The following is an 11,734-nucleotide window of genomic DNA, read 5'->3' on the forward strand; positions in this document are numbered from 1 at the left end:
TCAGTTGAAATTGTTGTAATCTCTATTCTGTTATATATGACGTGCCTTTAACTAAAAAATATACGGTGTGAGTGTCACCAATGGATGTATAGGTATCACCGAGTAATGGCCCCGGTTTCGTTATGAATATTTCTTTTCCTAGGATGGTGACGCCACCCCCTCCCTTCCCCCTCCCCCTCTCCCTCCCCCGTACACCTAAAATGGCTGCTCCATTCCAAACTAGGATTCCAAACTGTCACCAGCTAAACAACGATATTTTCACGTTTGTTTTTTAGCAGCCGTAATATAACGTTTGAAGTTTCGACCAAACGTCGATTAACGCTACCAACCAAAAAGCTGCCTCTACTGTAACACCACGTTTCTAATCAAACTCAAATACATGCAGGGCTGATGCAACTTAAAACGAAGGAGTGTAAAGGAGTCTGGAATCAATCGTTACGAACATGGTGCAACATGCGTGCAACATTTTTGAATATTGTAAATTGAAGTAATTCATCTTATATAAACGTATCTCTATGTCTAGACTCATGGTGGTTATGAAAAATAAATGTATGCTAGATTCATCTATCAATACACTATCTGTGGTAGAAGAAGTGTTATAAATTATTATATATTATATTATAATTCACTGTAGTGTTATATTCTTCACTGTTTCAGGAGCTGTTCTGTTAATTTGTTAATAATACAATGTAAATATACTCCATTATAAGTAAAGATCCCACAATCAAAACTTCATATCCTGGGCTTTTTTATATTGAAAAAGATATTCATCTGAAAAGTTAACTATAGCTGTCAGATAAATGTAGTGGAGTAAAAAAGTATAATAGTTCCCTTTGAAGACGTATAAAGTAGCATTTTGGAAGTACTCAAGTTAAGTACAGTACTTGAGTAAAATTCCACCACTGTACATGTTAAAAATATAAAATGTGTAAAATATAAAGATTGAATGATTTAAAAAGCTACTTAATTGTTGTATAGGAGGACATGCAGCAAGCCACAGTAATAAAGAGATCTGTGTCACAGAGGAGGAAAAGCATACACAAAGACAGTAGAATATTACCAATTTTTATTTCAAAATAAAGACTGGCAGCACCTTGTCTATTAGAGTTTTGGTCAGATAGGGTAGACAAAATGAGTGTTGGATTTATTCTGATACACAAAGACAAATTGTGACTGTCTAAACAAATACTTTTGGTCATCACAACTGTTTCAATTTCATTGTCATATTTGACTATATAACATACAGGCAAACAATTCCATCAGACAGACATAGAAAAACCATAATTACCCAGGAAACATAACCCCACAAAATATATGTTGTACTTAATTGGAAATGGAAAAATAAAATGTTTACTTGCATGATTGAATCTCAGATTTGCATCTTATTTGTTTGATTTAACTGCTTATGTTTTTGTTTTTTTGTTGAAATATCTATGAACTTAAACAGCAGAATGTGTTATTTAGGCACAGATACAACAGTTAAAACACAAGGCCAGCCTCAAAGTAGCCAAATGGATTACAATACAAAATGTTAAGCAATTAGAAGGTACTGGACAATACAGATGTTTTGGCCAATAAATATAGAAAAAAACACTCACACATGCTAAAAAAAAATAATCAAATTTGATATTTTCAAGTGTTGCACTGCAAGTACCACAGCCACATGGCATTACACTTTGCTCTTGACAGTGTTTTCTCACGCTCAGCATGACACATCAGAGTGTGTAGGCCTACAAAATCTCTTTTCAGGCAGAACACCATTCTCTGTCCGAATTTCAAAAAGGCACAGTTTTTACTTTCAGCACTGTCAATATAAAACAAGTGCAAGTTGTTTGTCGCGTAGTCATAAAAGAAACACATAGTAAGATATGAACTATTAATTATTAAACCTTGAATGAAAACTGTGGTGGCATTTTTGGTCGTCCTATGTGCCAACATATTCCAGTGTCTGCTTTCAACGGACCATTAAAGACAAGATTTTACCCTGTTTACGTAACTTAATATCAATCTGATCACTAATGACGTATATTTTGCATGGTTTGTAGAAATGATGTATATTGTACAAATAGTTAAAGTATACTGTTGTTTTGCTGCTCATTGACAGGGAAATAAGGCTACAGTAATGTTTACATCTGCAGAATACACTTATTGACTGGCTACTTAGGAGCTACTGTCCATGTAATTACAGAACTGGATTGCATAGAGGAACCATGTTCACCGTTTAAAAATAGATTTCCTTATAAAACAACCTATAAAAAGAAATCAATGAATGTATAAAATCTTGTGGGAATTCTTAAAAAAGAGCTGTTTTTTGTTCCTTAAAAAGGCACAATAATAATAATAATAATAATAATAAAAAAAAAAGAAAAATGTCCAAAAGTCAAGTCAGGGCAGGCAGGCTTCTGCTTTGGCAAAAGAACCACTTTAATATTTCTAACTGGACTGATCGTGATGGGATTGCTTTGGTTGTTGTTTCCCGGTCTTTCAAAATAGTGGTTGTCAAGAATGTCAGCACTGAGGTTCTGACGGAAAAGGCCTCCGATTGCAATCTATAGTTTCAGCTGGTGCCAAACACATTGTGTTTTCCAGGCTTGGAATTTCCTTAACCCCACGCTAATACGATTTTCTAAACTGAGGATTGTGTGCAGCGGCTAGGAGGACAACGTCTGAAGACTCTAGTTATCTATTGTCAATATACGGTTCTATTGTTGTTGGCAAGGTTTCAAGCTCCTAACAAGAGCTGAGAGGGTCCGTTGGGAGCTTAGTGTCCACGAAGCTGGTCCAGCTGGGTGTAAACATTATCAGCTTGACTAAGTTCCTCAAACACAGGCAGAAGGTTGAGCAGCTCGGCGTCGTCCACGTCGTCAAACCATGACACCACGGGAACCTGGCAAAAACAGGACCGTCACTCACAAACTTTTTGGCTTAGTCACACATAAACCGCATCTGCCAGTTGTGCAAATACACGTATGAACCAAAGCAGTATTTAAATTTAACCAGAGGTGTACAATTTTAACCTGACCTAAATGTGTAAATTCTGATTCTAATGCGTTTTGCACAGTATGTGCAGTGTACGTTTCTAGAAATCAGAATATGGACCTGAAACAAATCAGCAACTATTGTTTTAGTAGTTTTTCAAGCACAAATGCCTAAACGTTTCTGGTTTCAGCTTCTAAAATGTGATGATTTGGTCTTATTTCTTTGTCATAAATGAGAGTAAACTGAATGTAATTGGGTATTCGGACTGTTGCTAGGACAAAACAAGACATTTGATGGTGTTATAATGGGCCATTTTCATTTTTTTTTTACCATTTTACAAACAAAACGATATATAGAGAAATGAATCCAAACATTTATAAATGATGAAAATAATCATTAGTTGCAGCCCTGATCAGGATAACATTAGAAATACACTCTGAACATTGAATAACTCTCAAAACGTTGAGGACTATATCTGCTCATTTTAGCGAAAAACTTGAGTAATTTGCTCATTATGTGTATCATTATGTGTTGTAACATGTGTTGAGTAATGTTTATATTTTATGTGATCTATCATTTTGTAAGAGCAAATCTCACATTGCCAGACCTCCTTCTCATCAAACTTGAGCGCCTGAAGAAAATCTTGTCAAAAACATTTCATACAAACAGGTGATCTTTGCATAATTCTTTGTCCCTACCAATTTTTTTGTTGTTGTTTTAAACCAACTTTTGTGCCTGAAGTGTATCCAGGCCTCTATAAGCTTGACGAGACAGAGGTCTAAGAGCATGTGCCCCATCTTTTGAATGATGGCTATCAATATGATTTTTTACAGGAGTCAAAGCTATTTATTTATTTATTTATTTTTTCGACAGAAGCAGATGAAAACTCACAGCATTATTAGGGTGGAAGATGTAGGAGGCAGGAGAGTTATCCAGGATGAGGGTTTTGTGGAGGTCTCTGCCCAGGCGACTTAAGTCTTTGACATAGCAGCCCTGGTGGAAAACACAAGATTCCCGGAAGAGCCGGGTCCGGAATACACCACACTGATCCAGCAGGTCCGTCACTGGGTCTGCGTACTGACGGAGACCAGGGGAGGTGGGGAGCACGGGAGGGAAAAGCAGGTTGGACTAATGAAGCACTTTTAACTAAAATGTCTTATTCTTAACAGCAAATAGCTACGAAATAGCATCACACATCCAAAATCTGCTCGTTGCACCAGCTATTTAGAAAACGATTCCTACGTTTGTGTTGTGTAAAGCGATCTTTAAGTTCTTAGGAACTACTAAGTAGTCAATCTCGTGGTTTACTAAACGATGCACAGATAAGAACTTCAGGAAGCACACTGTAGCGTCACTAGCTGTAGCTACTGCCTTGTTTCATTTATACATGCAGGATAAACGGGTTTCAGAGTTAGTAGTATTCATGCATTATAGAACGAGTGGGAGATATGTAATTAGACCTGGGCAATATATCGATATCGTGATATGAGACTAGATATCGTCTTAGATTTTGGATATCGTAATATGGCATAAGTGTTGTCTTTTCCTGGTTTTAAAGGCTGCATTACAGTAAAGTTGTAAAAGATTTTTAAAAAAAGTAAAAGATTTTCTGAACTTGCCAGACTGTTGTAACGGTTCTATTATTTGCCTTTACCCACTTACCGGTAGTCATTATATCCACATTACTGATGATTATTTATCAAAAATCTCATTGTGTAAATATTTTGTGAAAGCACCAATAGTCAACACTACAATATCGTTGCGGTATCGATATCGAGGTATTTGGTCAAAAATAACATGATATTTGATATTTTCCATATCGCCCAGCCCTATATGTAAATATGCTTACTTCGCAGGCACTATTTAGTCATTTAGTCTGGCGTTATTGGCATAACGTTTGATAGTCTGAGGTATATTGTGTTATCTTTTTAATGAAAAAAAAAAAAAAAAAAAAATCTTCCCAGCTTACATCATTATTGAAAAAGCATTTGATCAAGTGCCAGGTCAGATATGTTGACCATATCATATCTTCAATCTAAACGTGCAATATGTTAGCAAGATAATATTAGTTTTGTCAGATGGTTCAGTTGAAAACACAAGATTCACTATCATAGTACATAGGGGTGTGTGTGTGTGGGGGGAAATCAATACACCATAGTACCGCGATATGTTCCGTGGCAATACTGCATCAATACACAGATGCCAAATATCAATCTATCATTATATATATGTTGGTCAGTTTGTCTGCTTGACAGTCCCATTTTTGCAGCAATAAAACTGAAGTGAGATGAACAAACGGAGACATTTATCTTTTTAGATAAAACAGGTGTTGACAAAGTTTCCTTTTGGGGACATAACCTGAAATTGGGAAAAATTTGGAAGTTGGAAAAAAGGCAATAAATTGTAATATATATCGCAGAATGATGCAATATGTTTGAAATCGCAATAATATCGTATCGTGACACAAGTATCACAATGATATGGCATGGTGAGGCCTCTGGTGATTACACACTACGTAGAATTCCCATCTAGCAGTTAGTTTGTATGTGTGAATATTTAGTAACGAGTGTGGTGCAACATATTGTAATGTATTTAAGCATGAATCTCCACTAATAATCAATTAGGTTATAAGTTAGAACTCAAAAAGAGTTGACGCAATCGGCTCCAGATGAACACAGAAACAAACTATAGCTTTAAACATGAGCGGGGTGGCTAATAAAGTGGCTAACAGCATGTTAAGCAGCTCCTATGACAGCGAAAAGGAGAACTAAATGGGAAAGAGAAAGCAGAACAACCTCCGATAGATCAGACACGACATTAAACAAACAAATGTCTCTTCTTTTTTTTAGGATGTGCTTCAGTATCTGATGTAAATTACCTTTGCAAGACTGGCTGTAAACAGCACACATTCAAACAATTCTCCCATTCTCTGCAGGAACTCATCCACGTACGGCCTCTTCAGTACATACACCTGTAACACAGACAGACCATCAGTGGACTGTCCCATCAACAGGGCTATTTCAATGTCATTTTTTAATTTGTATTTATTTATTTGCCTTTACATTTGTATCATCAACTTATTTGTTCCCGCTCCGTTAGCTGCTAATGGCCAGTTCCTGAAACAAGTAATCAAGAATAGGCCGTGCCGGTGTTAACCAGCCTATCCTGGATTACTTGAACCAGGCAGAGGCCCAAAGACGACTGCTTGCCAGCAACATGGGGTCCCAGGAATCACATTTCTGACTTAATTACATTTCCACATGTCCAATAGTGAGAAGCCCAAGTTGAACAAGCGGTCCGGCTTCAGTGTGCAAGTATTTTTTTTTTCTTCACAGAGGCAACAATATGTACTGCATCAGTTAGAAATGGCATTTGAAATGAACTGGGTTGAAATGACTCATTTTCTTGCCGATATTTCCGGTTCAACATCTGGCCAGCAGAGGGCTCCGTGTGCCCGTCGAAAAACAAAAACCTGGCTGATCAGTGACAAGACCCATCCCTTTTCAGCTCAGCAACTGCTGCGAACACATCAACATACTGTACATACACGGGCACAGCCCCCTACACACACACACACACACACACAGCCCCCTACACACACACACACGCACGGTAGTTTACCTGGTGTGTGGTCCCCTCTATCTCCACAGGCACGATGAAGTCTGCATTACTTATAGGCTGGAGGGAGAACACAGAGGGAGATGGTTGGCATGCTCATTCACATGGCTGCGCTGTGTGCATTCACATGGCATTACATAAGGACTCCCCACGGCTGCCATAAATCACAGTGAGGAGCCTACACAAACAGCATGTCACTCACTTGATGTTCCTCAAGCACATGAGATGGTTTTAGTGAAGGAACTCTAATACAGATGAATAAGCAATCGCAGCAGAGCCAGACCGATACACTACTGCTACAGGCTGCCATTATGTATAGCTACAGAATGTAACCTAAATAAACACTTATTTAATGTTTCTTATTTCTAATAAATCAGAAGACGCTTTCACTCAAACTGTGCAATATGAAAACGTATAAAAAAAAAGGCATTTACATGAAGAAAAATACACTTATGTGGTGGTCAAGTGAGTGATTTCTTTGCTTTGGTACCTTGAATGAGCTGTGCACCAGGGTCTCATCCAGGTCTATGACCACACATATCTTCCCCTGGTCCTGGGCCTCTATCTCAGGCAGGAGGCTGGGTTCACATTGCTAAGGAGAAACACACACAAAGAATGTTTCATTTTAATGGTACTTTTCCCCCACACACACACCTTTATAACTGGCCTTGTGCTATGTTTATACCTCAGGAGCATGATTAGTCCTGACAGTACAGTGATTAATATGAAAATCAGACCTCGGCCGTTTAAATGTTACCTCTGGGAAATTAGATAAGACTTAGTTTGAGAACTGCATGTATGTGTGGAAGAAGTATTGAGCCTCATTATTTACTGTAACAGCTTTTATGTTGGATGACTTTAGGATTAGTATATTTATGTAATTCGTTATATCTTCCAAAAGCATCTCTGCAGGCGTTCACCTGCAGGGAGAACCCATTAGCTTGATATAATCTCATTTTTACATATCCAGTTTAGTTTGCCTTTTTTTTTTTTATTATTAATTTGTGTTTCTTTCTAGGCCCTTTATGACCACAGTCCATCTGAAAATAATCATTAATATATTACATAACATAAAAAGAGAACCCATTAAGGGAGGGAAGTTAAGATTGATGACACATACTATGCACAAGCAACAGCAATCTTATTTCACCAACTAAACAACGCAATGCAACATAACCCGTTCGGTGCCAACGTTGAAATTCGGTTTCATTTAACCAGGCCCTACAGATGCTGCTTCCTGTTTCTGCTTCTGATGCTGGAGCCAACTCCTCAGTTTGAACAAACATGGTATCCCATTTAAATGCCTCTTACATGGCACTGAAGCTCTAATCAGGCTGACAGCGTTAACCGGCGGAGGCCAACCGTGTGCCGCAGGCGCTCAAGGCTTTATTTTCTCTCTCCACCTCAGCAGTTACGAGGCACACAATACACCATTCTCTGCTCGCCGCCCGCCTAAAGGATGGGTAGTCGCTCTGTCGTTATTCTTATCTTCCTTGGAGGATCAAGTGTGAACATCAAAGTGATTCCATATCTGCAGACAGTTGCGGTTAGCTTTAAACATGTTAAGAGCAGGTGCAGTAGTGGTTTTAGCGCACAGTTGTAAAAAAACAAAAAAAACACTTGAAGACAATAATAAGCACATTTTTACAACAGCATGTTAAGTGTATTCCTACAGATGGCCAAACTATTCAAACACCTCCTCTTTTATGGCGAGCAGTGTGTGTGTGTGTGTGACAAGGAAGTGAAATCTTAAATAAACAAGAATAAAGGGCAGGACTGAACCAATCTGAGGGCTTTAAATTGTTGTTTTTCAGTGGCGTGAAACATTGCTGGAATAAAAATAATGTTACCTTGACAACTGTCCCATTTTCCTGTGACTCCAGCAAGGCCTGCTGGGAAGGTGTTGGTGGTGGCGGCGGTTTGGGGCCATCCTGAGCTTGGAGGCAACAGAAGAGCGCTTTGAAGATGTTACAACTCCGAGGCTGTTTCAGGGCAGAGCGGCTCACCTGGCCTGTTTAGCACAGAGAAAGAGAGACTTTCATGAGGAAACCGAGTAAAGCTGCGTGTTGTCAACGCGGAAATGTTAAGTGGGACCTTGGATCCCACGTCAGAAACGCGGAATCTTGTTTGTTTTTCCACACACAAAACAAATCGCTGGTGACATGAAAACACATGGGGGAAGAAAAGTATTAAAATCAATCAATTCAATTCAGTGAAATTAGTTATGAGCTACTTGTAACATGCAACATCTCCCCCCCCCCCCAGCCCCCCTTTCCTAAAGGCACCATCCATCTGTCGCACATGAAATGTGTTTTTAATGCGCCTGTCTCTGCTGCTGCTGCTGCTGCTGGAAATGGCTGGTACATGTTATATAATCACAGAGGGCGGGAAAACCCACACTCTTCAGCACTACCTTCAACAGAAAACAGACACAGAAAACATTCCAACCATTTTAAACTCCAAGACCTTTCAGGGCTGCCTGAAGCTAGGGGAGAACAGACAGCCAAGTCAGTCAGTCAGTCAGCCAGTCAGCAGGACCTGCAGTCACACCTCAGTGCTCTGTCCAGGTCTTTGATCAGTCACCATAACCACGAGTGTCCCAGCCCCATGCAAGGCTTGTAGTGAAAGAGAAGGGGAGAAAAACATTCTTGCAAGTCCCCTCTAGTGTGTTTCATGTGAGGACTTGCAAACAGAATGAATAGCCATCCCTCACAGAGCCATTACAGTGAGCACGCTCAGTCTTTACTAGAAAGAAGAACTGTTGACAAACGGTCAAAAGTGGAGAGAGAGAGAGAGATTTTACTTTCTAATAATCTACAGTTTCCATGCTGACACTCGCTGCTGTGAAGACATAATGCAGACCCACCGATGGCCATGTTACACAACACCATGTTTTAAGAGACAAAAGGAGCTTGATTTGGTCATTCCTATTAAAGCAGCACCTGCAAAATCATGCAATATGCACGACATCGACCACCAAGTAGTAAAGCCAGAATCAATGAGCGAAGCCCTCTTTCTAGCCTTGAGGAAGAAGCGTGCAAACAACGAAATCTTTAAAACGGCGCTACAATGGGCGTGTGCAGAGGGGTGTGTTTGTGCACTCCGCTGTCAACACCGCGGGACCTGGTATATTTCTATAAAGTCGCCCGTTAATCAGCAGCCACTCCGGAGCCCCTTCACACCCATCAGCCTTTTAATGTGGATTAGGATTTAATACAAGAAACTGTGCTGAGCGTTTGTCTAGTAAAATACAAGCAAACAGCGCAGCGGTCTTTAATGCTACTGCCGCGCACTGATCTGTGACACCCGCCCCCCCAAAAAAAACAATATGAACACAACACCACATCATAGTTTATAAATGAACCCAGCAGCTGGGTCTCACTGTAGCCTACTACAATGCCGCCTGTGGTGACAGACGAGCTCCTTCATGCTGTACCTGGTAGTAGTAGGATATGGGATGGTGCCAATAAACAAGCTGGAACCTGATCGACATATAAATACACAGCAGCTTGGTTTTTTGGGAGAGCTGGCCACGATCACCAGCAGCAGCACCCCATCACGAGAAGATCTCAGCCATAATCACAACACCACATGTTAGGAAGCGACAGAGATTTACACACACACAGAAAAAAGGAGATCAAAACAGGATCAACAATAGCTAAGCTGTGGATGGCAAACCCAGTACAATAATGGAGGCTGGGACCTTACACTTGACATTATATCCAATAGTATAGGGACAACTTAGCTGTGGTAAAGCTACATAATAACCCTGCTCGATGGATATTATTCAGTCTTATATATTTTTTTATTCTAACAGTTGTAACTTAAGCTCTTTTTAAGATCTGCAGGTGAAGGAAACAGCTTCTGGGCAAAATAGTATTAGTAAATAAACACTTTATGATTATTTTAGACTCGGTGGATCTCTATCTTATAGTGCTTAACATTAGATCTAAATATTACAGATTTGTTTGGTAAATTGGTTTATATATATAAAAAAATAAATAAATAAATAAAAAAAGGGCAATGCCGCGCTCAGCCAGCGTCCGCAGCGCTCAACTGTCAAATGGGCGCACTACAGGCTTTCTTAACACACACACACCATTATTCAGAAAATACTCTAATAATATCGCACCGAATGAAGCAGATGTAATAATAATTCAAAGCGCACACAACACGGGCCCATCTCACCTGTTTTCGGTGACACTTGAACGTCTTCTTTCTGCACTTGGGTGATAACAGAACTTTCCATCTGACAATCACGGAGCCCTCAAAATCCTCAAATCCTGTCCCCGAGCACTGATGGGCATCCCTCATTGGGTTCTATTGGCAAATGGACTCAATTATTCACCGAGGTAACTTGACATCCGCCTCAGAAACGATCCTCGACGGGAGAAGGATTTATCTTGTTCTCTGGGTTTTCTTTATTTCCCCGCCGCTTCTTCTTCTTCTTTTCTTCCTTTCGGAGGTCCGCCGCCTGGGGAGGGGGCAAGGCACTTTGGATGTGTTTTTTTTTTTTTTTTTTTGAGGCTTATTTAAGACTCCCGTCAGCTCCGTCGTCTCGGGTTTACTACTACTATTACGGGTAATATCGCCGAGCAGCCCCCCTCTACCCGTCGCTGCGAAGTCTTCACTCTTGCACCAACAACATGGAGAATCCAGGCGAGAGAAGGAAAACAACCGAGGAAATGGGGCAAGGGAGGGCGGTTTCAAGCCCCCCCTTACTACAGATAAACAACACCGCCCGGAAGACCTTAGAGAGCGACGAAAAACACCGAGAATCGACCTCTTCCGTCGGTTCCGATACAATAAAACGGATTCCCGGGCGCAGTTAGATGTAAAATATGAGTTTTGTTGTTGTCCCGGGCTTTGTTTTTCTACGGTTGGGACTCCGCGGGCGCCTTGAAACCGTGTTCGCTCCCTGATTGGACGCCCGGGATGAGGGGGGGGGCGTGGTCAATGCATTCCTCCCGTCCTGCTCGCGCCGCACCGAACACATTCCAGCGCTGCTCGATCAAATGAGATCACATTGTTTATAAATTATTATTTTTTTTAAATCATGCTAATTTAGGCAACCACATTCACATATAAGATGAAGACAGGCAGCGTAGTATGTATTATTTCTCTTAAATTGTTATTT

At 40.2% G+C, this 11,734-nt stretch overlaps 1 protein-coding gene across 2 annotated transcripts; it reads right to left on the reverse strand.

Annotated features, from left to right (window-relative positions):
- Positions 1–1,049: 1,049 nt before the first annotated feature.
- Positions 1,050–11,498, reverse strand: ctdsp2 (CTD (carboxy-terminal domain, RNA polymerase II, polypeptide A) small phosphatase 2). 2 transcript variants are annotated; one of them, XM_028583023.1, is made up of 7 exons: positions 10,786–11,498; positions 8,448–8,608; positions 7,088–7,189; positions 6,601–6,657; positions 5,858–5,950; positions 3,871–4,056; positions 1,050–2,887 (listed from the first exon to the last, which is right to left on the reverse strand). In XM_028583023.1, the coding sequence occupies exons 1-7, from the start codon at positions 10,844–10,846 to the stop codon at positions 2,762–2,764; spliced, it is 786 nt and encodes a 261-aa protein (XP_028438824.1). In that variant the 5' UTR covers positions 10,847–11,498; the 3' UTR covers positions 1,050–2,761. The 2 variants fall into 2 exon arrangements, with proteins under 2 accessions (XP_028438824.1, XP_028438825.1); XM_028583024.1 differs by lacking the exon at positions 10,786–11,498 and adding an exon at positions 9,540–9,608.
- Positions 11,499–11,734: the final 236 nt, after the last annotated feature.

The sequence above is a fragment of the Perca flavescens genome, chromosome 7 (genome assembly GCF_004354835.1).
Source record: "Perca flavescens isolate YP-PL-M2 chromosome 7, PFLA_1.0, whole genome shotgun sequence".
In the NCBI taxonomy this organism is placed as follows: Eukaryota; Metazoa; Chordata; class Actinopteri; order Perciformes; family Percidae; genus Perca; species Perca flavescens.

Excerpts from the sequence above, each read along its gene's own strand:
- ctdsp2 (XM_028583023.1), bottom strand. The coding sequence starts at position 10,846 with ATGGAAAGTTCTGTTATCACCCAAGTGCAGAAAGAAGACGTTCAAGTG. Across the intron at positions 8,609-10,785 it reads TCAAGTGTCACCGAAAACAG|GCCAGGTGAGCCGCTCTGCC; the intron begins GTGAGATGGGCC and ends TGTGCTAAACAG. Across the intron at positions 6,658-7,087 it reads TGGTGCACAGCTCATTCAAG|CCTATAAGTAATGCAGACTT; the intron begins GTACCAAAGCAA and ends TTCTCCCTCCAG.